This window comes from Nerophis lumbriciformis, linkage group LG06 (genome assembly GCF_033978685.3).
Source record: "Nerophis lumbriciformis linkage group LG06, RoL_Nlum_v2.1, whole genome shotgun sequence".
NCBI lineage: Eukaryota > Metazoa > Chordata > Actinopteri > Syngnathiformes > Syngnathidae > Nerophis > Nerophis lumbriciformis.
This window is the reverse complement of record NC_084553.2, coordinates 30,643,451-30,670,872: the sequence shown is the minus strand read 5'-3', so window position 1 is coordinate 30,670,872 and position 27,422 is coordinate 30,643,451. Positions and strand designations below refer to the sequence as shown.

General features: G+C 38.9%; 1 protein-coding gene across 1 annotated transcript in view; it reads left to right on the top strand.

The window, feature by feature from the left end:
* cgnl1 (cingulin-like 1) overlaps positions 1–27,422 on the top strand; it is an 88,521-nt gene that overhangs the window by 49,493 nt on the left and 11,606 nt on the right. The window contains exons 9-18 of the mRNA XM_061964091.1: positions 13,309–13,515; positions 13,595–13,699; positions 13,794–13,946; positions 16,303–16,473; positions 20,508–20,669; positions 20,753–20,842; positions 23,118–23,201; positions 23,370–23,494; positions 26,103–26,211; positions 26,313–26,476. Of these exons, the coding sequence (XP_061820075.1) occupies positions 13,309–13,515; positions 13,595–13,699; positions 13,794–13,946; positions 16,303–16,473; positions 20,508–20,669; positions 20,753–20,842; positions 23,118–23,201; positions 23,370–23,494; positions 26,103–26,211; positions 26,313–26,476 (1,370 nt within the window). The remainder of the gene's footprint in view (positions 1–13,308; positions 13,516–13,594; positions 13,700–13,793; positions 13,947–16,302; positions 16,474–20,507; positions 20,670–20,752; positions 20,843–23,117; positions 23,202–23,369; positions 23,495–26,102; positions 26,212–26,312; positions 26,477–27,422) is intronic.

Genomic DNA, 27,422 nt, shown 5'->3' with positions numbered 1-27,422 from the left:
CCACCCGGACCACAGTCTTGGGGGTGTGCCTTAAAGGCACTGGCTTTAACGTCCTCTAAGTGCTGTCGTCACGTCCGCTTTTCATTCATTCTAACAACGTGCCGGCCCAGTCACAAGATATGTGCGGCTTCTGTACGCACACACACGTGAATGCAACGCATACTTGATCAACAGCGATACAGGTTACACTGAGGGTGGCGGTATAAAGAACTTTAACACTGTTAGAAATATACGCCACACGGTGAATCCACACCTAACAAGAATGACAAACACATTTCGGGAAAACATCCGCACTGTAACACAACATGAACACAACAGAACAAATACCCAGAACCGTTTGCAGCACTAACTCTTTCGGGACGCTACAAAATACACCCCCCGCTACCATCAAGTTGTGGCACCTCATGGAGATTCACTTCATTCTCATAAATTTGTATATACGTGTACGTGTTTTGCACTGTGCTACTTGATGGAAGTGCTGCTATTGTTATCTTACGCTCAACTATAGGTTGTATTCACTTGATGTCACGTCCGGCTCTTTAACTCTGCGAGGCTCAAAGTGGCGTGCCAACGAGCGTCTGTTACCATAGCGTTCTGGGCCGAATTTTGCCTTTCTCGAAGAAAAATGCCCTTTGCTTGGTTTGCTTTAGGCTGTTGGAACCGTTCAGATTGCGAAAAGAGGAAAGGTTTCTTCAGAGTTCCTCGAGGGGTAATTAAGGAGGGCGAAAGAGTGCAATATTTTGCAAATGACGACAAAACCAGTTTCCTACACTCCAGTCCAAGGAAGCAGTCGAAGAATGCACAAGTTTGCAGTGATCACTTTGTTAAAGGTTTGTTTGATGTACAGTACTTCTAATGTTCAGTATTTCCCATCGAATCTTGATATTATTTGCATTATATCTTGTTTTGGAGTTTTTAAAATAAATGTTTGCTTCGAGTGTTTCGTAAACCACCAACTCGGCGAGTCTAAATAGAAGAAAGCAAATTTGAGCAAAACCTAAAAGAGTTAAGCTTTTACCAAAGACAACAATCATAAATGAAGCTTTCAGCACATACACAATGTTGACATCTATAGTTATATTTTGATAAAGACGGGGAAAACCATGTGTACTCGTAATGGCGCTTGCAACAACAAAAATGCGACAAACATGGCTGTAAACGCGAAGTTAAATCATGAAATGCAACGTTACCCGAACAAAAGCGATACATGGTTTATTCGGGAGAGTCTTGATAGCAATTTCTTTGACCCAGCCACACACAAAGAAGTTGTAAGCCTCCATGCTTTTCCAAGTTTTCATCTGTTTTGCCGTGTAAAATGACGTGGAGCACTGGATAGTTCGGCATGTCTAGGAACGTGACCAACGGATAATCCTTGAGATCACTCGACAAATCTTTTTTTTTTGATAACATATAGTGGTAGATTCCATTGCAGAGTTTGTTTTTTTTGCTCGTATCTGCTTTTAGTGGTAAGATCCAGGCCCCTTGTGTACTCAGATAATTGGCATTCTGATTGCTGCACAGTAGCTATGTGATTGAATACGACCTATAATATCCTCACGTTACACACCTACTGTACATTTTCCTAGATGCAGCTCAGTTCACATCCAGCTCCGTCCTTGGCCGTATCTTTGCCTGCCTCTTGAGTCATCTGTTAGAGGGTGTGAACAGAAGTTTCCCTGTCTGATCATCAAACTTGCTCAGCCCAGAGAAGAGTAGGCCTTTCCCTACTCCACTTGGGCCTGAAAGTAAAGGACCCCTGCTCCAGTCTGGGTGTTTGATGATAGTGCTATAATTCCCAGCATTGCTTTAGGAGCTGATTATTAAGCAGGTGGCAGTAGAGAGGAAGGGGAAGAAAACAGTGGAAGTACTTTCTGCATGTTGATAGACTTAGCAAAAAATAAGATTTTTAGTGCATGAGGGCATATCAACAGCTTTGAAAAGCTCTGATATTTATTTGTTGGCGACACTGGAGTAGCTGAATCTGAAAAGGAGTAGCACAGATCACTTTCCTGCAGCCAAATGTTGGTCGTGTGAAACAAGGCATTGGACTACATATTTGTGTTTATTTTACTATGCTCCCTTTTTGAAGCTTAAAACACCCAAAAAACACACATTTTTTTGTTAAATGTTATTATTTTTGCTGTCTTGTCATAATTAATTAGAATCTGACATCATAGCAATATGTGTTGTTTTCACATTTAAGCTTTGGGTTGAGGGCGTTCCATCCTTGGCTAACAAGAGTCTGAAGCACGAAGAACTGGCCTATATCTGATCACACTCAGCCAACAAACATGATCACCTTGCCAAGTCCCTTTTGCCATAATCGCACTGCTTGCAAATCAATACATTCATGGAAAATAAACATTAAAGCATGGCTCTTTAACATTATCCAGGTCAAGGACCCCCAATTGATGGAAAAAAGGAGCGGGGACCCCCTACTTATATATTTTGTATAAAATGATGATTGTATTTTATATTAAACTGGTCATAAAAGATAAATTCTTATTGTACAATAGTAACAATATTTAACAGCTGACAACATGTGTCTTAATTGCTAGCTGACAACAAGCACGCCAATCGCTATCTGGCAACTAGCGTGCTGATTGTTAGCTGGCAAATAGCTCGCTGCTCGCTAGCCGACAACTAGCGCACCACTCGCTAGCTGACAACTAGCATGCCAACCGCTAGCTAACAACTACAGTGCTAATCACTTGCTGACAACTAGAACCCTAATTGCTAGCTATATTAAAGTACCAGTAGAGTGGAAAAACAAGTTGCCTCTATATTGAAGCTAAAAAATGTATGATGTGTGACACCGAAAGACTCACAAAGTTTGCAAGTAAATAGATATGATCAAAATAGTATCAATCTCACGAAGATTCTCAATCCATTTTGAGAGATAATAAGCTCGCCAGTCACGTGGTCGTGTGACGTAGAGGTAGGAACCGCAGATCCCTTCCCTACCAACAACAATGCTAATCATGCAGACTTTGTGGGAGCCAATAACGACTACTTTAGGGGAAATGATGGTTCAGAATCTAATATTTTTGATCCTGAATGTAAGGAGGGTGAGCTACAAGTTTTAGAAGCTCTGCTAAACAGATCCGATTTTATTGAAACACTAATCATCATGGGGACAGCGTGGCGAAGTTGGTAGAGTGGCCGTGCCAGCAATCGGAGGGTTGCTGGTTACTGGGGTTCAATCCCCACCTTCTACCATCCTAGTCACGTCCGTTGTGTCCTTGGGCAAGACACTCCACCCCTTGCTCTTGATGGCTGCTGGTTTGCGCCTTGCATGGCAGCTCCCGCCATCAGTGTGTGAATGGGTGAATGTGGAAATACTGTCAAAAGCGCTTTGAGTACCTTGAAGGTAGAAAAGCGCTATACAAGTATAACCCATTTATCATTTATTTATCTAGCAGTATTGCTAAGTGCTAAACAAGAACTACAAACTACAAACATAATAAAACGACCGCTTACTGTACAAGGTCTTCTCTTACTTCGATGACAACTGACATACCTTCCCGTTTAGATGAAGAATGTATTTTAATCCACACGACGATTGATTAAAAAAGTTGCTGCTAAATCTAACACGGTTTTCTGTTGTAGTGTTTGTCTCCATCTCCGGGTATAAACTGAATGTCACAGAAGAACAACTTCTAGATTCATGGCTAGATAATTTTATAATTACATTAAAGTTTCTCCTTGAGTCCAGTGCAGCATAAACTATAGTTAGCTCTCGGTAATCAATGCTAAGAATACTTTGTCTGCTTTAGCGCTTACAATAACAGCATTACTTATATTTGGTTAATATTCAGGTCGGGTTTTGGATGATTATTTAGAGAGGTGTGTGGGTACAATTGAGAGCCCCCATAGACTCCATTGTCAGTGTACCTTTTATTGGTTTATTTATTTACGTCTTTGAATGCATAAAAAAAACAAAAAAAATGTGTACATGTCTTATAAAGGGATTGTAAATGATAGACAGCATATTTCCATATTTACAGGACTGATCTGATAACATGTTCAGAGTACAGAAGTGTTAATACTGTGACGTCAATCTACGAAAATAGCCCAAGGTATTCGGACCACAATATTCAAAATGGCTGACTGAATTTGTGGCATTTTGTGATGTTTAAACAATATTTTCACATACTTTGCGGATTTTAAATACAACTGAATATGGTTTAATGAATACAATGAAACACAATTAAGCGTATAAAGTCAACTTGTTTTTTCACTCTACTGGTACTTTAAATGCCAACATGAATATAATATAATTATTTATTCATGGTATATGTTATTATTTATTCACATTTAACTATATGACAGTGTGTTGGCTCAATGTTCATGTGTCTTTAAAGACATTTACATTTTTGGAAAAATTGCAATGGTAATATAAAAAATATATTTAAATATTTCACAGCCCCCCTATAGTATCTCTACCGGGCCCCCTGTTGAAGACCTCTGATGATTTTAATCTACATTTAAAACACTTACTTATGGTCTAGATAATATCTATTAGATATTAGGGGTATAACGATTGATACATCGATTTATATTCCTGAATGTGAAGTAAATCAATCTGCGCTCGGCACGTTTGCCTTTTGAAGATAGTTATCGACCCAAGATCGTTTTGAAAGGGAATCAATCAATTTTATCGATACTAGAAAAAGTAAAACTTTGGATTTAAGAACGGAAGACTTTATATGAAGTAGGAGAGGAAGAAGGATATACGCTTTTATTACTAATTACTGTAGAATTGTTCATCATTGAAGTATAATTGGAAAGTAAATAACTTTTAGTCAGCCTAAATAAATAAACAAACAAAAAATAAAAATGACTCTCAATTCTGCAAGCAAAAATGTAAATTAAATAAATATTGAACATCTTAAAGTGCATTTCTTCCTAGTTGAAAAAACGTCAGGTTGTCTTTTTTTGTTTTTTATCACGTGATCAAGGCATCGCTCGTCCGTCCGTGTTGATAGGGTCATACTGCCCATCCGGGTTGAAGCTGAAATAATGGTACATTTGGCTTTGTAATCATATTTTTTTCCTTTTAATTTTTCTGATTTTTCAAAACATCTCACTAGTGAGTCGCGAGTAGCGGAGGAGCGAGGCTCTGTCTGTCGTGCTTCCTGTATGTGTAAGCAAGCCGTCTTGCTTTCCGCCCACCAAGACAAAAATTAAGACAATCAACTCTACTGTTAAATAAATACGCTCAGGTGCTGAGAGCAATGCAGAGAGTGAGACATCGTTCTATTTCTCCACGTTTGCCTAAGAAAACAAACACACAAGGACATGGCAGTTTGTCAATTCCGGCAAAGTATTTCGACTTCATTTTCATTTATTGTTCGATTGATTGACTTCTTGACAATCGGTCCAGACCTAGTCACCATTAAAACTTTTTCCAAGGAGCAAGTGGTGTTTGTTATTAGCGTACTGGCTGCATGCACTATAGCGCACACACATTTTCTGTTCCCTTAAACACTTTTGATTGGCCAGGAGGCAAGGGACGCAAGGCTAAACAATTCTGACTGGCCAACATATCTGTCACTCAAATGCGGGGGGCGGCGGAGAAGAAAAAAGACATCCGCCTCTAGCGGTTATTTATCGCACTAATTAAAACCTCTATGTCGATTAATCGTTTATTCTTAATGTACACTGTTTAAATATATGAAAACAAATATCACCTCTATTTTTTTTTTAAAACTTGATACCATTATTCACCCGGTCACCACATTGGGTACATCTGCACATTCTCCGATCGATACATAGCTGCATAAAAAAACCCTGCCTTTATCAGCATTTATGTCACTGCATGCCGCACGTTAGTGTTATGTGCAGTGCAAGATTAGATGAAAATAATAATTTATCCTACTTCGCTTGTGTTTCCTCAAACTCACCCGACCTCATTCATATAGAGTTCCTCCACCTCTGATTGATAGCTTTACTTGTAGTCCAAATAAGTACGTCCACCCCAATGACGTGTACTGTGTCGCTATTTGTGAATGAAAAATTACTTAAGTGCTCAGAGATAAAGTAATGACGTGCAAGAAGCGTAGTCTCAGTGCATGGAAGGAAAAAGACAATAAAAAGAAAAATGTTCTTTCTCATGGATGTGCTGCAGACCGACAGTATTACAGTGGCTCTATTTGCAAAGTGCAATCGGTTAGCATGTTGTTGCAGCTGCTGCAAAAATTTAGGAAATTATGTGTTTCAAAGCTCCCTGCTTTGGGCTAAACAGCTTTTCACTGAGTGCCAACAGGAAATGAGAAAACTGGAAACAGCTTGTAATCGTTTAGAGAAAAAAAAACCCTAACACAGCCACTAGTGAGTCTTTTATACTGAACGTGTTACAATAGCTTGTGTGTATGATACTGTATAGATGTAAGTTAATTTTGATATTACCGGTACCTACATATGGCATTTTACAGCCAGAATGAGGGAAGTTTTATATTTGTTGTCATGCTGGAGGTCAAATTAGTTGGAGCGATCACATGATTTAACACAGGGGTGTCAAACTCATTTTAGCTCAAGGGCCGCATGATGGAAAATCTGTTCCCACGTGGGCTGGACTGGTAAAATCATGGCATAATAACTTAAAAATAAAGAGAACTTTAGATTGTTTTCTGTGATTTACTATGGCCAAAATTAGAACAAGGACATTCGAAAAAATGTACACACCACAAATAATCCTTTTGACAAAATACTTTAAGATTTTCGCAGTTTCCAAAACACACAAAAAAAAAAAATCATATACTTTGTCTCCGTGGATCTACAAAGCCATTAAACGTTAAGTTACATTCTATCTGGGATTGAACAAAACACTAAATGCATAATAAAAACTATTCTCTGTATCATATACGGTCCATGTACGTTGCGGCCATCCATTTTTCATTTATAATGGAAAAATTATTTAACATCAAAATAAATTTGCCCTGTTTATTATCCATTTAAAATGTATTTCTCTAATCTCAGTGTCTCTTTCCATATTCTCGTCTGTGAGTGACCGGAACAACAACAGAGGAAGAGCGACGTTTGCCTGCTCGATAGAGAACCAATAAAATGTGTCACTTTCCATATCTCTAGACATTAAAAAATAGAAGGGAACTCTTGACCGCGACAAAATAGTTTTGCTGATACTGACACCGTTCTTTGTTCTCTTCTATCACTGTTCCGGGTCTCACACAGATGAGGATCTGAAAAGAGACACTGCCCATGTGCAATCCACTCATCTGTCCACACACACGGGGAAAAGAGTTTTCCACTCATTGTTTAAAATTCCCATTTTCGATTTTCAAACACATGAATAAATTCAGATAACTGATATAAAATAACGATCCGTTTTCAGTTTTTTTTATTTTTATTATCAAACCAAAAAATGGGGAAAGTTGATTTTTATGTTAAATAATTTTTCTGTTCCAAACGAAAAACGGATCACCGCGACATACACAGACCTAATTCAAGACGGTTGAGTTACACTATGCGTCCACTTTTCTTTTTTTTTGACACAGACATTTTGTGGCAATGAGAGTGCCAATGTACAATGTGTTCAAAGTGGAGGATGTATTTCCACAGGTTTTACTTTTCATTTATGTTTGGTTGGAGGATCCGCAGCCACGCGCATTGTGTACCTCTTGTTTAGCATTCTTGTTTGGACCCGCCTAAAACTGTTTGCTTGCCAACAGAATTAGTGAAGTGAAGTGAAGTGAATTACATTTATATAGCGCTTTTTCTCAAGTGACTCAAAGTGCTTTACATTGTGAAACCCAATATCTAAGTTACATTTAAACCAGTGTGGGTGGCACTGGGAGCAGGTGGGTAAAGTGTCTTGCCCAAGGACACAACAGCAGTGACTAGGGTGGCGGAAGCGGGGATCGAACCTGCAACCCTCAAGTTGCTGGCACGGCCGCTCTACCAACCGAGCTATACCGCCCCAATTGCTATGGATCAGTGGATTTATTTAGAACAGCAGTTTCTTTTCGTGAAAAATTGCAGCTCATTTTTATACTTAGCAAACTCATCTCGGGGACCGCGGTCCGTACATTTGACACCCCTGATTTAACGCTTCACAACACTGTGCTTCAAAGACTGCACAAAGTCAGTTAATGTACAACTTTAGACAAACACTTTAAATACACAAGAAGTCCCGAGTCAAACTGAGGGGAGAGGAAAAGTTAATGGATAGGGAAAGTGAGTTAGTCATACAACTGTACAAAATATTTGTACATGTATATTTGTGAACCTTTAAATTGCAACTTGCTTTGTTGGCTTTCAAAACCGCAAATATCAAGCCACACTATTAAAGGGCTTAAAATGTGACTGCTGTTAGTACTAATCCCTCAGTGATTGCTGGGTAATCTTTAAGGACATTTCAACAAGCGTGATAGATTATTAACTCTTTGAAGAAGAGAAGAACAAACTTTATTTAAAGTAAACATTGTGAATATAATGTATATTCCTCTCTCATGTAGCTAATATCAATATTAGATCATGTTATTCTATTCTAGTACATACAAACAATGCCTCCCTAACAAATTAACCTAATCTTTTGTTGAGGGTTTGAGTCCAGAGTGTTAAATGAAGACTGCAGTCCTGTCACACAACACTGAGGTCAGTGGTTTGCGGTTTTAGCACAGATGACCGAGTGTGGGAAGTGGGCCAGTGAAGCGCTGGTGCTGAACTTTATGTGCACAAGGGTTCAGTTCTGTATTATTATAAGAAATGTTCCCTTTAGCCCATCTCTATTACAGTTACTTTATTTCTTCCACTGCCACAGCTTTGTTGTAATAATAATTTAACTTCCTGGAGAGTTTAGTAGCTCATCAACACTAATCGATAGAGGTCAGCACGGCAAACAAACACGCAATCATATTCATTGTCGTTGTGTTATATGAATGCTTGTGGCAATACTCCCTTGAAAAAGTCATTATTTATTTGAGTGATGAACAGCATGTTTCGTCAGCAGAGGACTCAGTGGAATTGAGGGCGACAAGGTGGTGACAAGGAAAACTGGCCTGTCAGCAGTGAAACTAGGATGTAAATACAAGTCACCTTTTCTTCTTGCAGAAGAAACGTGTCTATTCACATATGGTGGAAATGTAACGACAGTACTACATATTGATGAAGAGTTGTTTAGTTTCAGGTTCCAGAGGAAACTACAGTTGCTTATTTTATATGCACTGTTTAGTGACAATGGTTATGGTACACACAGAAAAGAAAAATATATTTTTACATATATTAACCACGCCGGACTATAAGCCATAGATATTTACCGGTACGAAAGATAATTGTAAATGTTTAATTACATACCTCAATTGTTTCCAAACGGTGCCTGTAACACGGCAGTAAAACAGCCGATCAAACAAAACAGAAGTCATCGTAATGGACCCACTAGCTGCGGAAGCTCGCTGTCCATTCAGCTTAACAGACACGGTAAATACGGTGACGTTTTGGTAAATATACGAAACTGAAACAATACAAAAATAATGCCATTGTAAGTTATTAATACTACCACAGCCACTTGTAAATGTGTTAGCATAGTCGCTAGCTTGATTAGTTTACAATAGCACATACAAATATGCATAAAAACACTCCTACAAACATCACACATGGGACAGTCAAGTAAGTATGAAATGTTTAGTTATATTTAAAAACTTACAAATGTTGCTTAGGGTGATGAATTAAGAATCCTTTGGAGCAGAAACGCTATGGACGGTTACACTTCCGATTCAAGGCACAAAACAGTAAGAACATTTTCAACCTGCAGCACCTGCATTGAGCGAACTCGTCCAAAAGATGGCGCCATAGCACAAACAATAACACACTGTTTCAGTGTTTCTGTCGGTGTAATAGGAAAACTATTTGTTGAATACAAAACATTACAGCCGTTAGCGAACAAAAATCCATAAATTAGCCGCACCGTTTTATGAGCCGCAGGGTTCAAAGCTTTGGAAAAAAGTTGCGGCTTATATTACGGAAAATACAGAATATAAACACATACAATTAACAGTATCCAAAACAGTACAAATGCATTTTTGTATGATGTGCAGCTCACAAGTGTATCATAATACAACAATATTGTAATAAAGTGATTAATTACAGAAATTTTGATCCAGATATACTGTATGTACACTCGTTTGAATTAAAACTGATTTTTGCAGCTGTTGTCTTGGATCTCATTAAATAGGAGAGTGTGTGTGTGTGTGTGTGTGTGTGTGTGTGTGTGTGTGTGTGTGTGTGTGTGTGTGTGTGTGTGTGTGTGTGTGTGCACGCGTGTGTGTGTGTGCACACATACAGGCGCTGACACACTTGGATGCCACCACTGTGTCTAATTAAAATGAGTGTAATCAAGTTTTGTCAACACTGCATGAAGTTTTTAATGCCTAAAGGAGAACTAATATGGGCTCAAAAATGATGACATTTCACATAGTTTCTTACATTGCAATGATCTCACAAATATTTTATCTATAAATGTTAGTCCTGGTTGTCATAAGCGGTAACCTATTTCCTGTTTCCTAAAAAAATTAAGGAAAAGATAAATGTTTGCGTGTAAAACAATGTGACAGAACAGTAAGATACCTATCATGTTGGTTCAATTAGTTTCCTGTCTGTAGTGACTGTTGTCTACTGTTATTGAGTTTTTAATGGCGGTTGGTGGAATACATGTGGGCATAACTCACTGTGCTGAAATAAACAGAAAACTCCCAAACCTGTTCCCTGACATTCCATCTAACTGACGCAAAGTGTTGCTTCCAATCAAATCTCAGCACAGCTACTTTCCAACAAAGCTGTCAACTCCATTGAAACCACTTTCTGTACATCTTCTACTTATTGAGTCTTGCACTCAAAATATCTTCTTGGTATTTTCTTTTGAGCGCATTTCCGACTGCCACTTGCAACATTTTGAGCATCTGTCCATCACCAGGACACAACATAAAGTTTTACAATAACCGCATTTCACACATTAATATTTGTATTGTAAAGTAGAGGAGAAATATGAAATGTAGGTGGAAAAAAATCATGAAATTTATTATGCGGTTCACTAGGACTGCAGCTATTGATTATTTTAGTTATTGGGTAATCTATCAATTAGTTTGTTTGATTAATGAAGTTATTGGATAAAACACAATTTATAACTTCAATTCATATTTTATGGACTATAATTTAAATAAACAATAATTTTCATTCCTTTTTCTAATAAATACATATCATCCATCCATCTATTTTCTACAGTTTGTCCCTCTCAAGGTTGTGGGGTGCTGGAGCCTATCCCAGCTGCACTCGGTCGCCACCCCATTGCTGAGCCAACACAGATAGACAATCAACATTAAAATTACACTTTTAACATGTGTGCATGAATCAATCATAGGGATGAAAAAAATAAGCTAACTCAGATCACAAAAAAATGATTGCGTTAATCTTGTATCTACGCAGATTAATAACACATTTTATTTTGATTGTACATGCTCATTTGCCTTAATCACGGATGGGTACCTTAAATGTATGTGTTGTTATATGGTCAGCGATCAGGTCAATTCATACGTCAGTGCAAAGAGCCTGAAGAGCCTGATTAATGTGCTCACTGGACACATTTTACTTCAAAATAGACCCAGATGGGACTTCATATAAAACTGTTGCAAAGTTTTGAGCAAATAAATGATGTGCATTTAATTAAAACATTTTAAAAATGTTCCCAAATGACATGCCAATAAAATTGCATTTGTGACCAAATATTGGGCTCTTTTTTAAGTTAAAGGGGATCTGCACTTTTTTGGGGGAATTGTACCTATCATTCACAATCCTTATGTAAGACAAGAACACGTGTTTTTTTAAAGTCGTAAAATACATTCTGTACGAGGTGGCTAACAATGCAGTGATTGGGAGTACTGTAAATAAACATGACACTTAATTTACATCTTATGACCTAAATATTTACCAACTATTAGCGATATTGTTGTTGTAAGCATTACGGCAACAAACTATTTATAGCGGCTCCATGATCACAAAGAGCTAACTAGCTTGTGCTGCTATATTGACATATAGTGAGCCGGCGAGCTGGTGCATTGCGTCTGAATGTTAATTCTAAATAGATAAACTTTATTAATCCTTTAAAAAAGAGGACATTTGTTTGCCTTAACATAAAAATGTAAAACATGCACACGCAAAAAATACTTCTAAAAAGCAGTTAAAAATTAACAAAATGTGTGCAAGATGCAATTTATAAATCATGCCTCTCACTTGTGTAATAGAAGGTTGTTGCCATGAATGGAGAAGTTGGTCAACTTTGACATTTGACTTGTATCCGGAAATGGTGAGAAAGACACGAGAAGTTAGTGGACCTTTTTTTAAAACCTTCATGAAGATTATGATAAATTCTTCATCAAAACTGTAAAATATGCACATCCCATCAGTCAGCATTCTAGTGAGAGCAGATATTGTACAGTTTTATTATGGTCGAAGTTTGTATTTCTTGTTCAGCACTTAGCAATAATGCTGCATAAGGCTTGGTATTTTTGTTAAAGGGAAACGCAAACATTGTGATGTGTCTATGAAATTAATATGCCGCCGTATTCTTAAAATGTGCAAAGTACGTAAATATTACATGTTATTAACATGACTGACATACATATACAACAATGATGGATCCTTTTGGATGTTTTTGAGAGCGCTTTATAGGCGGAATTGAGCGACTCCCATTGTCTCAATTGTTCGCTGACTTTTGCTAGTGTTTATTTACGTATGCATAAAAAAAGAAAAATGTGTTCCTGTCTTAAACAAGGATTGTGAATAATAGACACAATTCCCAAAAAATTGCATTTCGCCTTTAAATTCATGTGAATTATGCAAGCGAGTAATAACCTGTGATTAATCATAATTAATCCAAATTCAAAAGTAATGAATCTGAATAAAAAATAAAACCATTATTTGACAGCGCTAATACAAAAAACTTTAAAAAAGAACTGCTGTTTTCTGCCTCACAGTTTACAGCACCCACACTCCACCGCTGTCATGTGTGCTCTATTGCAGTCGCTGTGTGAAAACTCTGTCCGTGTATTTAAAGTTTTGGGCACTCCATGCAGTACGGATTTTTATAAATCTTTTGTTAGTTACACTCATTAACTGATCAATCGAAGCAACATAATATCAATCTGATCTAATCGATCAATCTCTGCAGCCGTACTCTTCACGTGCTAATTTCCTGTTATGTCCTGATCATTGCCATAACCACAATGACATAATGATATAAAATTGGTATCAGTAAGCCTCACAAGTGAAACTGTTTGCTTTTTATGGGACTTGAAGAGCAGCACAACCGTTGTCCAAGAGATGGCTGAAGTGGAAGCGGCCAAGGGTGCGCTGGAGGGCCAAGCGGGACGCCTGAACCAAGAGGCAGAGCGGCTGCGCAAGCGGGCACAAGAGCTGGAAAACGAAGTGGCCAAACTCAATCGCATCATCGACGATGCCAAACTGCAGGAGAGCAAGCTCGGAGACCGAGTCACACGATTGGAGGTGACGTGTTAACGTTAGTTAGTCCATGTCGATTGTAAACCGCTCTTCATCTTAAAGTGTTCTTATTTGACTTTCACAGAAAGAAAAGAAGCAGCTGGAGGAGTCTTTAAGTGAGATTAAGGAGCAGGAAGAGGAGATGTCTCGTGCCAACCGAGCTTTGACGTTACGGCTAGAAGATGTGCAGGTTAGTAGAGTTCCTCTCACCTTATGTACTTTGTACATCCGGTAAAGTCAAACTCTACCTTCTAACCACCTGACATATGTGTGTGCCTCCATAGAGGAATTTGTCTAAGCTGAACATCGAACACAAAGAGTTGGAGGTGAGGCTGCAGGAGGAGAAGGATCAGAAGGAGCAGTTTAAAAGTATGAAGAATGACATTGAGGACGAGAGGCGACTGCTGGACCTAACTGTGGAGAAACTTCAGAAAGAGGCAAGTTGTACAGCCACAACATTTCTTTTGTTATAATTTTCAGGTTTAAGTGACTTTCTAGGCAATATTTAGTTCTCAGAAGAAAATGTTCCTCTGGCAAATGTCCTTGCATCACTATCTTCTGGTGGCATATACTGTATGTTGCACGTTCACGTGGGGGCTCCAAATTCTTGAATTTCGAAGTACTTCAGCAAAACATGTTTTGTTGTTTATTTGATGGCAAAATATGACTCGCAAATTGCAGCAAAGCATGAATACCACAAGTAATTCAAAATAATTACTTGAACTCATGATTAGTCAAAAGTTCAATAATAGATATTTTCACAACTTGTTTCCCGACAAGGGCCAGAGGTAGTGTAGTACTTCAACACATAGTTGAATTTCGGGATTAATTGAGGAAAGGTATCTATTAAACACAGGCCACTAATTGGGGATTTACAGTACTCATTTTAATTCCATATACAGTACAGTTCGGGGGGGGCCAAAATTTTTGTTCCCAAGGGCCGAAGTGAAAATGTGTCAATGGGTCGCGGGCCAAATAGCAATTTTAAGCATACTGCAGCACTATGAGTGAGGAGTTTAGCTACATATCGCTATATATAAAGTAGTGGAGATCATTCCAACTATCTTTTAAATTTGTCCCAAAAAATTCCACTGTGTGTGTGATTGGGTGAATGTGATGTATAATGTAAAGCGGTTTGGGTATCATTCCAGGTTGTGTAACATTCGAAATACCAACTACCAAAGATGGTAGAAATTATTGAATATTATTTTTGAAATTGATTAGAAAAAAAGGTCATATTTGATCTTAAAATATACCTTAAAATACATGTTTTTTTAACTCACTATATCGAAACAAACCAACAAATGACCTAATTTCCCACTTATCTCTTGTTTACCATGAATTGATTAACGTGGACCCCGACTTAAACAAGTTCCATCCATCCATCCATCTTCTTCCGCTTATCCGAGGTCGGGTCGCGGGGGCAGCAGCCTAAGCAAGGAAGCCCAGACTTCCCTCTCCCCAGCCACTTCGCCCAGCTCCTCCCAGGGAATCCCAAGGCGTTCCCAGGCCAGCCGGGAGAGATAGTCTTCCCAACGTGTCCTGGGTCTTTCCCGTGGCCTCCTACCAGTCGGACGTGGCCGAAACACCTCCCGAGGGAGGCGTTCGGGTGGCAACCTGACCAGATGCCCGAACCATCTCATCTGGCTCCTCTCGAGGAGCAGCGGCTTTACTTTGAGCTCCTCCCGGATGACAGAGCTTCTCACCCTATCTCTAAGGGAGAGCCCCGCCACCCGGTGGAGGAAACTCATTTCGGCCGCTTGTACCCGTGATCTTGTCCTTTCGGTCATGACCCAAAGCTCATGACCATAGGTGAGGATGGGAACGTAGATCGATCAGTAAATTGAGAGCTTTGCCTTCCGGCTCAGCTCCTTCTTCACCACAAGGGATCGATACAGCGTCCGCATTACTGAAGACACTGCACCAATCCGCCTGTCAATCTCACAATCCACTCTTCCCTCACTCGTGAACAAGACTCCGAGGTACTTGAACTCCTCCACTTGGGGCAAGATCTCCTCCCCAACCCGGAGATGGCACTCCACCCTTTTCCGGGCGAGAACCATGTACTCAGACTTGGAGGTGCTGATTCCCATCCCAGTCGCTTCACACTCGGCTGTGAACCGATCCAGTGAGAGCTGAAGATCTTGGCCAGATGAAGCCATCAGGACCACATCATCTGCAAATAGCAGAGACCTAATCCTGCAGCCACCAAACCAGATACCCTCAACGCCCTGACTGCGCCTAGAAATTCTGTCCATAAAAGTTATGAACAGAATCTGTGACAAAGGGCAGCCTTGGCGGAGTCCAACCATCACTGGAAACGTGTCCGACTTACTGCCGGCAATGCGGACCAAGCTCTGACACTGACTATACAGGGAGCGGACCGCCACAATAACACAGTCCGTTACCCCATACTCTCTGAGCACTCCCCACAGGACTTCCCGGGGTACACGGTCGAATGCCTTCTCCAAGTCCACAAAGCACATGTAGACTGAAGGGCAAACTCCCATGCACCCTCAAGGACCCTGCCGAGAGTATAGAGCTGGTCCACAGTTCCACGACCAGGACGAAAACCACACTGTTCCTCCTGAATCCGAGGTTCGACTATCCGGCGTAGCCACCTCTCCAGTACACCTGAATAGACCTTACCGGGAAGGCTGAAAAGTTGAAAAACTTATTCGGGTGTTACCATTTAGTGGTCAATTGTACGAAATATGTACTGTACTGTGCAATCTACTAATAAAAGTTTCAATCAATCAATCAAATGTCTTTTTCCCCCTTATTGTCCCTCAGATGAATGACATTGTGGATGCGTCCCAGTCATCTACTCGAGAGCTGCAGGAGCAGATTGATATTTATAAGGAAAAGAACCGCCGGGAGCTGACAGAGCTGCAGAAATTACTGAAAGAGCGAGGCCAAGAGCTTGACAAATACCTGCTGGCCGGCCAAACTCTGCAGGAGGAGGTATACACTATTCTAATTATGTGTCATTGATTGTAGCAAACAACTTCCATGGTGAAGTCGGTTAAATCCTGGCCATCATTAGCGGGGCCAACAACATCAGCCATTGTTGTTGACTCATCTCGACCGACCTGACCCACAAGCATCATATCTTTCTTTCAGCTTAAAATGGGGCCTCTGTGCATAATGCTTTCACCATAGTGCATTGTTTGCACTTGATAAGTCATCCTTGTCTGAACTTTGGAATGTTAGGAATGTTTTTGTTTGAAATACATAAATGTGAATAGTAAGTGTTAGAATGGAGAATGCCATTCTATTGTTTTGTGAATTAATTTAAATATTCGCCCAAAAAAGAAGGCCAGTTGAACACAATGTTCTGGTTTTACAATTCAATGTACAGTAATGGTCGAACAAATATATGAGAGTAAATATTGTTATCAAAAGTACCCTATTCATGAGAAAGTTTCCCAGTGGTCAGAACAGTTCTGGAAGGGATTTTTGTCAATTTCCTCAAAACCAGGCTAGGAGGGGATTAAATATTGGCATGTATCCGTATAGCCTCTCCAGGAATTCTTGTTAATTGTGATAACAACAACCATGGTCAACATGTTGGCCAAGGCTTAAAGTACCAGTAGAGTGCAAAAACCAGTTGACTTTATATTAGGGTGACCAGGTGTCCGGATTTAGGCCGGACAGTCCGGATTTTTAATGCCCTGTCCGGCGTCCGGCGCAGCTTCAAGCCCGACACGTATTTGTCCTCCTTTTTGAGGCACATAGGTTTGAAGAGCGGAGTTTTTTCATCTTTGCTGGGCTGCAGCGCGATAGCCAATCAAAGACCGTAAAAATGCCCCCAACGCAGTAACGTATCAAATGATTGGCTAAGAGCTGTGTCGGATACAAATCTGCTTATCATTGGTTAAAAAAGTAAACAAGGGTCCATGTGTTGCTGCGGCAGAAAGTTAGCATCATGCCAAAACGCAAGACCTCGTTTAATTCTGAATGGATAAAAGAGCACAAATTTATAACGAAAAGCAGTCGAGACTCATTCCATGGCTTCTGCACACTTTGTCGATGTGATGTCGACGTAAGTAGTCAGGGGAAAGCTGCAATTGAACGGCATGCGGGTACGGATAAACATAAAAGTAATAAACGTGCGGCAGGTACCTCTTCAATGAGGACATTTTTTTCATGAAGTTTCGTCGCCCCTGGATGACAAGATAACTGCTGCGGAGCTGTGCAAGGTGTACCATGCTGTAAAGCAGTGGTTCTCAAATGGTACCCTGGGGGTATGTAATGTAATGTAAGTTCATAAACTGAACATCAAATTAAGTAGGCTATTCCATTCATTATCATAAAGCCAGAGTTTCCCCCATGCCATGATGGTTTGACCCTCACTAAAATGTCTGTCAAAAAGAACTGTGAAAAGAAATGCAACAATGCAATATTCAGTGTTGACAGCTAGATTTTTTGTAGACATGTTCCATAAATATTGATGTTAAAGATTTCTTTTTTTGTGAAGAAATGTTTAGAATTAAGTTCCTGAATCCAGGTGGATCTCTATTACAATCCCCAAAGAGGGCACTTTAAGTTGATTACTTCTATGTGTAGAAATCTTTATTTATAATTGAATCACTTGTTTATTTTTCAACAAGTTTTTAGTTATTTTATATATTGTTTTCCAAATAGTTCAAGAAAGACCACTACAAATGAGCAATATTTTGCACTGTTATACAATTTAATAAATCAGAAACTGATGACATAGTGCTGTATTTTACTTCTTTACCTCTTTTTTTCAACCAAAAATGCTTTGCTCTGATTAGGGGGCACTTGAATTAAAAAAATGTTCACAGGGGGTACATCACTGAAAAAAGGTTGAGAACCACTGCTGTAAAGCATCACCAGCCCTACAGAAGTTTAGACTGCGGCATGAAAGTGGACTGGGAGATTTTCAGTGACTATCCCACAGCTAAAGGGATGGCCTGTGGCCGAACAAAAGCCAAGGCATTGTGCGAGAACGTCATCGCTCACTATTCGGTACAGGAACATACCGACTACATAAAAGAAAACAACCTACCCTTTTCCGTGGCAACCAACGCCTCAAATAAAGGAACAAACAAGTGTTTTCCCATTGTGGTAAGGTATTTTCACTTTGATGAAGGCATCCAACATGTCCTGTTGGATTTTTATAGCGACAGCAACGAAACGTCAGAAGCCATAACAAACCAGCTGCTGGCAAAACTTGAGATGTCTGGCTTAGAGGTGAAAAACATGTCTGCATATGCAGCAGACAATGCCAGTGTCAATTGTGGCAAACATAACAGTGTATCAGAAGCTGAAACTGAGCCAAAAAGATGTGCTCCCTGCAAACTGTTTGGCCCTTATTCTGCATAACGCAACCAGATATGCAGCAAGAAGCCTTGATGTTGATGTGGAACATTTTTTGTGGCATTTTTTTTAAATTATATATGTTAACTGCATTTAAGTCCGCACATGTTATGCTTTGTGGCACTCTGCACTTGAAAAGATTCATCTCAGTGGTCACTTTTTGAACACCACAATGTATTGAATAAATACAAATACTGTTAACAAACACTTGACTTTAATATTTTTTCCTATTCAGCCACACAAACATCATCTTTAAACTACTCAAAATTGTACTATAAATAAGAGTATACCAGAGTCCTATGTACACCATTGTAATTTATTGATAATAATGTCCTCCTTTTTGGTGTCATGGAAATGGTCACCCTAGTCACAATAAAGCTGCATACGCGTAGCAGTCGGCTTTCTAAAACTTATTGCTCATTCTCTATGTGTTTGGGTTAAAAAATATAAGGTCCTGGATCATAATTTTCCCCCAAAGTAATCGTTGTTGGCTCTCACAAAGTCTGCTTGATTAGCATTGTTGATGGGGAAGGGAACGTTGGTTCCGAGTACAACGTCACACAATCACGTGACTGGCTTCCTCATAATCTCTTAAAATGGCTCAGGAATCTCTGAGATTGATACTATTTTGATCATATCTATTTATTCAAAAAACTTTGGAAGTCTTTTGGTGTCATAAATCAGATATATATGATTATAGTTTCAATATAGAGGCAATTTGTTTTTCCACAAGTTAACAACTAAAGAGCATGCCTTCCCCTCTTGGGAAGTCTTTATGTTTAGTATGGAAAATAACTATCTCTTGTCGTTTGTTTATCTATCCTAGGGCTGCAATGATTCATCCATTATACTGAATAATTGTTTAGAAAAAGAAATGTGATTTGTATTCTATCGCTTCAATTAATCATTTATTGAGTGTAACTTATAAACATTTATAAGATCCGGAACGCATGGAGTGGCACGGACATAGTTTCCGCATGGCTTCTGCAATAGAGCGCACATGACAACGGTGGTGTGTGGGTACCGTAATCTGTGGGGCGGCAAACAGCTGAGATTTTTATTTATGCACAAAAGTGCAATTTCAATGTCGATAATGTGCATTTATTAGGAAAAAAGAATGAAGGTTATGGCAATCAGAAACAACATTGTTTTCTTTCAACCATTTCCCATTGAAGCTATAAAGTGTGTTTTATCCAATTACTCAATTAATCAAGCAAACTAATGGGTAGATTACTCGATTACTGAACTAACTGATTACTGCAGACCTATACAAGTCACAGTCTCTCTGACATGAATGCTCCTCAAAGATAAGGTCATCATCCAGGTTCTTCCTTTTATCCTTCCTACATTTATGCTGATGAGTTCTTGTCCAGCTGCACAACACAGGAACTAGTGGGGGGACGTCCAAGCTTGTGATATCATTGTTGTGAGAGCTGTGCTGGCTGAGTTGACATCCTTCCTTTTGCTGTTCTGCGTCTGCTTTTCCAGCTGCTACAGCATATAATGCCCCAACAGTCATGTAAACTTATATTTGATTGAGCTACAGTATAATATCACATAGTGATATCATTTGGGAAGCGGTTTGTCATTTTAATTAGATGATTATTTTCATCATTGCATTGATACTTATGTTGTAAACTTTTTGCCTGTAGCTGTCCCACCGGCAGGAGGAGCTGCGGCAGTGTAAGCAGGAGCGAGATGATGCTACGCTGAGAGAAGAGCTGTTGGAGAAAAAGGTTCATGAACTTGAGGTCTATGTGCAGACCCACACCTTTGCCAAGGAAGACAAGACTCGACAATTTAAACACATGGAGGTATACCTTTTTAGTTATATATAATATTATTTATAATATCCAAGATAAAATTGACTACATTTGTAAGTGAATTATTTTTTTAGGACAGAATTGTTCAGTTAGAGTTGGACTTGGATGAGGAGCGTCAGAATGGAGACCAGCTGATGGACAGGCTAGACCGAGGTCGAGAGCAGGTAGACAACTCGGCACATTTCCATTATCAGAGGTCGACTGTGTCAGTGACCTGCTGTTCATGTTCATGTTAGCTCACAGCAGCTGTGTTTCTGTTCCATCTCGATCTGTAAATAATATCCAGATGTTATTCACTAGCATCATTTGTGCAGCCACTAATGTGTGAATGACGGATACAACTTTTTCAGGTGTCCTTTTCGCTTGAGCCTGTTCAATAGTGCTTTTTTGTGTACATTCATACACTCTGCGGGGATAACTGGGCTGGTTGTGGCTCTGTAAGAGGGTCTTGTGCAATCTTTGAGGTTGGCAACCTGCCTGCCACAAGGGATCATTAAAGCCTAACTATGCTGGCAGGTTTCAGGTTGCAGATTACATGCAGACATTATTTTTGTCCCAATCCGTCCTAAAAACAAATGCAATTTTCATTATATTTAGTGAGAAATAACAAGGTAATACATTATTAATCCAAGTGACACAATAAATAATACTCCTTTTTAAATTAGTCATTTGATAAACTGTCAAATAAATGGTAAATGGGTTATATGTATTAATTAGATATCATTTAATTTACATCACTAAAATATTTAAATTATGAGTCTGTTCAACTTTAATGTTAGGCATTGTTTGTTCTTTTCTTTTTTTGAGCACCGTTTTCATAATACCGATTTTGTACTGGTATCGGTTAAAATTTAAACAATACCCGTGCCTGATTATGATGAAGGGCTGTTTTACACTACTGCAAACACAATACCAGTATTTAGTTTTTATTCCTGAGGGTAAAACAAAATTCTAAGTTAGAAACTTTCAATTGAAATGAATACAGACTATGTAGTAATGAAGAATAGTAAAATAAACATTTTAGTAGTTGCAGTAAGCAGTCCTCCATTACATGCACAGGCTACAATATTATAATTCATATGTTTTCATTGTTCAATGGAATGCATTGATTAGTACTGTACTATTTACCAACAAAATGATTTATAATATGTTTCAGTTTGTAGTAGGCTTGTCTGTATCACAAGACTAAATGAAATAACAAACCAAATCAAAGCAGACATTTTTGACTCAACTTTTGTATTGAACCTCATTAGATTGTACAGTACCTAATGAAGTGATGTTGCGTAACACACTACCCATTGAGTCTAATCATGTGGACTGTAGGATGATGAGTTTGGCAAGTTCTTTTCAGTGTACTGGACTGATTCACAGGCTCTGACCATAAATGGGCAGCATTTTTTGAGCGACTTAGTGTAGTTCAGTAGAGACTTCAAATCTTCTTAAACTTAACAAAAAAAATCTTGGCAAAGACTATCGAGTGGCATTGGGTCAGTGCGAGACTCAGGTCGTTGTCATGGCAACACTTGAGCTTTGAGCAGCACAAGAGGTTGAGTGATTGCACACATATAGACACACACACACGTTCACACAGGCACGTCTTCTAATATGTGTGTATAGTAGCGTAAGTGATGGGGGTGTATGGCTATGGAGGGAGCTGTGTGTGTGCACGGCTGCAACGGAGGCAGCAGGAGGAACACCTGCGTCTCTCCTGGCACCAGGTGCTCCTCTCCTGTCTAAATGAGAGTAATCTCCCCTTGCCTCTCCCGTCGTCTTTCACAAAGCAGATTAGTTTCGCCGCATGTTCCAGTCTGCTGATTCAGCTCCCTCAAGCGCTGCGCTGGGTTCAGGGCTTTATAGAGCCCCATCGCTCATCATAGTGCCCCACTGTCACCCACTAATTGGCATAAAATATCTTAAAATCCCGTCATGAAGAAACAACCCAATCGAATGGTTCTCACCCTCACTTTGCTTTCAATTGGGCTAGCTGAGCATGTAGTGTTCTTCCTTGGAGAAAAAGCATGATAGACAGGATTTGTTTATTATTTTGAAAAATACAATACTAGTAGAAATACTGACTAAAACACTCCCAAGTACTGTATGGATGTGTTAAGAACAAATGACTGACTGCTTGAATTTAATTGAGAGAAATATTGTGTTTGTTTTAATATGCATGGACAATACTGCATAACCTTTTAGTGTCACAACCACATGTTGTCCCGTCCATAAATTTTGTCACTGTGTAGTGACATCGAAGGTCTCCACTAAGGTGCAATGCAGCCAAACAAGACAAGCCAGCGCGCCAATTAACCCCAGCGCCTTTTTCACAGCCGCTTTGACAACAGCTCAATTGTTTAGCACGTTTCCTGGCTGCAGCAGACAGTGTGTCACGCAGTAATTGCGAGTAGGTTGTGTAGAGATGACGGAGTCTGGACTTGACAGGTGGACCAGATGAGGAATGAACTCCTGCAGGAGCGGGCCAGCAGGCAGGACGCCGAGTGTGACAAGTTGGCTTTGGAGAGACAGGTACACAGCCTCCCACCCTGCAGTGGTGCTGTCCAAACTCACACCAGTCTGTCACATTTCATCCATATGTCTTTTCATTGTTGTTCTCAATCTATTAGAGCAACTCCCATGTCAGTTTCCTATACACATAAATGCTATCTTTAATGTTCCTCTGCATAACCTTTGCAGAGCAAAGACCTGAAGAACAAACTGGCTGATCTGGAGGGCTCCCAGAAGACGAACAAGGTGGGTCTGGTAGGCCAGCTGGAGGATCGCATTCATGAGCTGGAGGAGCGCCTTGAGGGAGAAGAGAGGTGAGGTTCAAAGTACACACAGAGAGTGGGTGATAGGTGATGGAAAACCTGTCTTCGTGTTAACAGTGTTAATTCAAGTTGTAAAGTAACTTATACATTTCTATTATTCAATAAGTATGTCATTTCAGATGGATGTTTTGTAAAGAAAATCTTTGTAGAAATATATTCACCAGCTGGTCGAACAGTAGCACATTCTGATCACATAATTTCTCAGTGTAATGATGAATAAGATCTATATCTACACATTTATATTCAAAAACATAATCTAAAGCAGTAGTTTTTAAACTTTTTTCAATGAAGTACTCACTTGGAAACCTATTTTATTCAGCTAAGTACGCCCTAAATAGAAAAAAAAAATGCTTGAAAAAAGACAGAAAGCAGTACTCATCTCTAGTGTTCTTGTTTGAACTTGAATAATGAACTTCCAAAGCTGCATTTTTAGGTTTGTTTGTGCACATAAAGTAAATATTAACTTGAAGTGTCTCCTTTGTTTGTATTGTAATAACGTTATATTCTAAAATGTGAATACAAACTAATTCATCAACTCTTTATATTCTTTTTTTCTAAGTTTATGTATTTTTTTACATTCTGTTCGTTACAAAAAAACTACCATAATGTTCTGTACTGTTCAAATCATTGTAAATGGATACATGCCTTAAAGAGATCATTAGGTCACAACATACTTTACGGTAATTAAAGTCAAATCGCACATACATTATTTTAATACAATTTAAGTCACAGGTGTCACACTCCTGGACCGTGGGGACTATATAAAAATCAATATACATTCAGTCCGCTTGGCCAATAACAAATATGTTGATCTAGTCAGCCTTGGCTTCACCCTCATTCATTATTAACAACTCAACCTTCAGTTAACAACCAAGGAGAAAGGCCACAGTGATATTATTAGAATGCATTGTTCTAACCATTCTTATTAAAGATGGCATATCACCATCAAGAGTAGCAATAATTTACAGAATACCACTATTAAACTCTGCCTGTACAAAATAACACATTAAAAAAGCACGATAACACAGTCAAAAGTGATAATTGTATCTACAACAAATCATGCTGGGAAACTTTCCTCCTCAGATTTGCCAACTCTGGGAGATTCCCCTTGTCTAGCAACATCCTGATTCAAGACACAAATCTCTCGGATTCGGATGTTTTCGTTTATATGTTAAAAACATACTGTAGCTTTTGCCTGGATGTTAAAAGGATGACGAAGAGTGGTTGATCAACAATCACTTTAATAAAACGAACAACCAAGCCAAAACATCTACAGCCATCTCTCTCAATGTGCATGCACAACAACATGTCTTTTGCGCCTGCTCTCACTCTCCCTTTAAATCGTCTTCCTTGCACTCCTCCAATCACCAGTCAGGAATCATTTATGGATTCTCAGACTGTCGGAAAAAAAGACTCTTCAAGCAGGAACGAACGAACGAACGAACACAAACACTTGATATTTTCCAAAATGCACATTTCCTCTGCACAGCTGTCAAAAAAGTCAACTGACAAGTTTAAGAGGTCCTCTATACAACAGAAGCCATTTAGTGTTTTAGGAATTTACTGAAAAAATTGTCTCCCACGTTTTTAACTGAACTCGGGAGCCAGTCCGGTGTCACCAGATGTCACCAAATCCGCCAGGCCGGATTTGGCACCCGGGCCGCCAGTTTAATAGCCCTGGTTTATAATGTTCGGCCCGCAATCTAAATTGTGCCTTGAGTTTTGGACCCCTGTGCGATTGAATTTGACACCCCTGCCTAAGTCATAGGTTCTCAAATAATTCATACACTACAATTAAATATGTACAGGTATATAAATATTTGAAATTAGATACCAACAGTAGATAGATAGATAGATAGATAGATAGATAGATAGTACTTTATTGTTTCCTTCAGGAGAGTTCCCTCAGGAAAATAACAATTCCAGCAGCAAAATTGACAACGAATTTAAAAAGTAAAAAGTAAATAATGGTGTATAAATGGAAATAAAATAGAAAATAAAACAATAACAATAAAAATAAAAAGCAACAATAAGAATAAAAATATAACAGTAAAAATAAGAATACAACAAGAGAAACTAGGCAGTAGTAATGCATTTAACAAATGACTCAAATAATGGCTAAAATCCAAACATCAGTTTTAACTGCCAGATTGCTTAATAATAATAAAGTCAGGAAGTAACAGTACATGAATATATTATAATATTATATGATACGGTATGACACAAATTCCATGGCCTTTTATTGCATGGTTTTATTTTCAACGTGCCGGTACTATTTCTCCAAAACACTACAGTTTAGTGCAATTTTTAGCATTTCCTTTGTCAAAACAAATATATAATCTGTACTGTTCCCCTTTCGGTCAAGAATATTGAAAAACACATCATTAAAAATAAAATATATATATATAAACAGATTACCGTTTACAGAGGATTATACGATGTTTGTATTTCTCGTTTGAATAAGGATAATGTCAGCAGCTATGGCCATTCCACTCACACATTCCAAATTGGAAATGCCACGAGATTATGGTTTACGTGTGCTTTCAAAATTGGTCAAATGTATTCAGCAGTATGACACTTTGCTCTACTTGTGTTGCAGGGAACGAGCCAACCTCCAACTGTCCAACCGCAGGCTGGAGAGGAAGGTGAAAGATATGGTGATGCAAGTAGAGGAAGAGCATCACACCATGCAAGATGAAAAGAACCAAGTTCGTTAACAATCTCACGAATACGACGCTATTTTAACCACACATTTAGTTAAGGCATGTCTGGCAGGCTTTTAACCACCGCAGCGTTGTGTGTGTCGTAGTTAAATCTGCGTCTGAAGGCCCTGAAGAGACAGATGGACGAGGCGGAGGAGGAAATCGACAGACTGGAGCACAGCAAGAAAAAGCTGCAGAGAGACTTGGACGAGCAACAAGAAACCAACGAGCAGCTGCAGAGTCAACTCAAGTCTCTGCGCAGTGAGATGAGGTAAACAAACACTGCAATTCTTTACACTAAGCAAAGGATTAACAAGGTTTTGGCCATCATACAGAGGTAAGTCCTGACTGACATTTTTGCCAGACAGTTTGACAGGTAATCTTCATTGATGCTAGACATTTATGTCTGTTTTCTGCAGCGCAGCAGCTGTGATACTTTTTGGACATCAAATATACTAAAACCAATCCAATATAGGTCAATACATGCTAGGCTATTGGTTGAAAACATCAACATCTTAGCTTTTGTTATAAGTGACAAGGCAAAAGTTACTTATGTAAAACAGTGGAACCTTGATTTAGGAATATATTGGCTCTTGAACGGGTTTTGTAAATAAATAACGTTTTTATATTGAAGCAAATTATTTATTTATTTATTTATTTATTTATTTTTTATTTTTTGTGTGTGTCCTGTCCAGCTTCTCAGGCAAATCATATAGTTGATGTAGATGCCCATATCGGCTGTTCAGATTTACTTTACAAAAGAGAAGTGTAGGATACTTCTCTTGTTGCCTTATTTGTATTTTACTTTATTAAATGTATTTATATTATCATTTAGTGCAGCCGGGCCGGAGCAGGAGGGGATAGAAAGAGAAAAAAAAAGAAGACAGAGGGGGAAATTGTGGGGACAAGAGGGGGATTAGACAGAGAGACAAAAACAACAACAGCAAACAACAACAACAACAACAATAGAGCAACATCAGCAAATATGACATGTACAAATATGATGGTAAAAGTAATAGCAAATAAGCAGTTAGCGAAAAATAAAAAATAATACAGAAATGACAATGAGCATTATTACACTACAAATGGATCAATACAAATACCAATAGAAATAGCGCTATTGATAATGAACAATACCAATAATTTACCTTTATTATCAACAATACAGTTGTTTAAATGCAACAATACATATACGTAATGATAACTTGAGATACGAA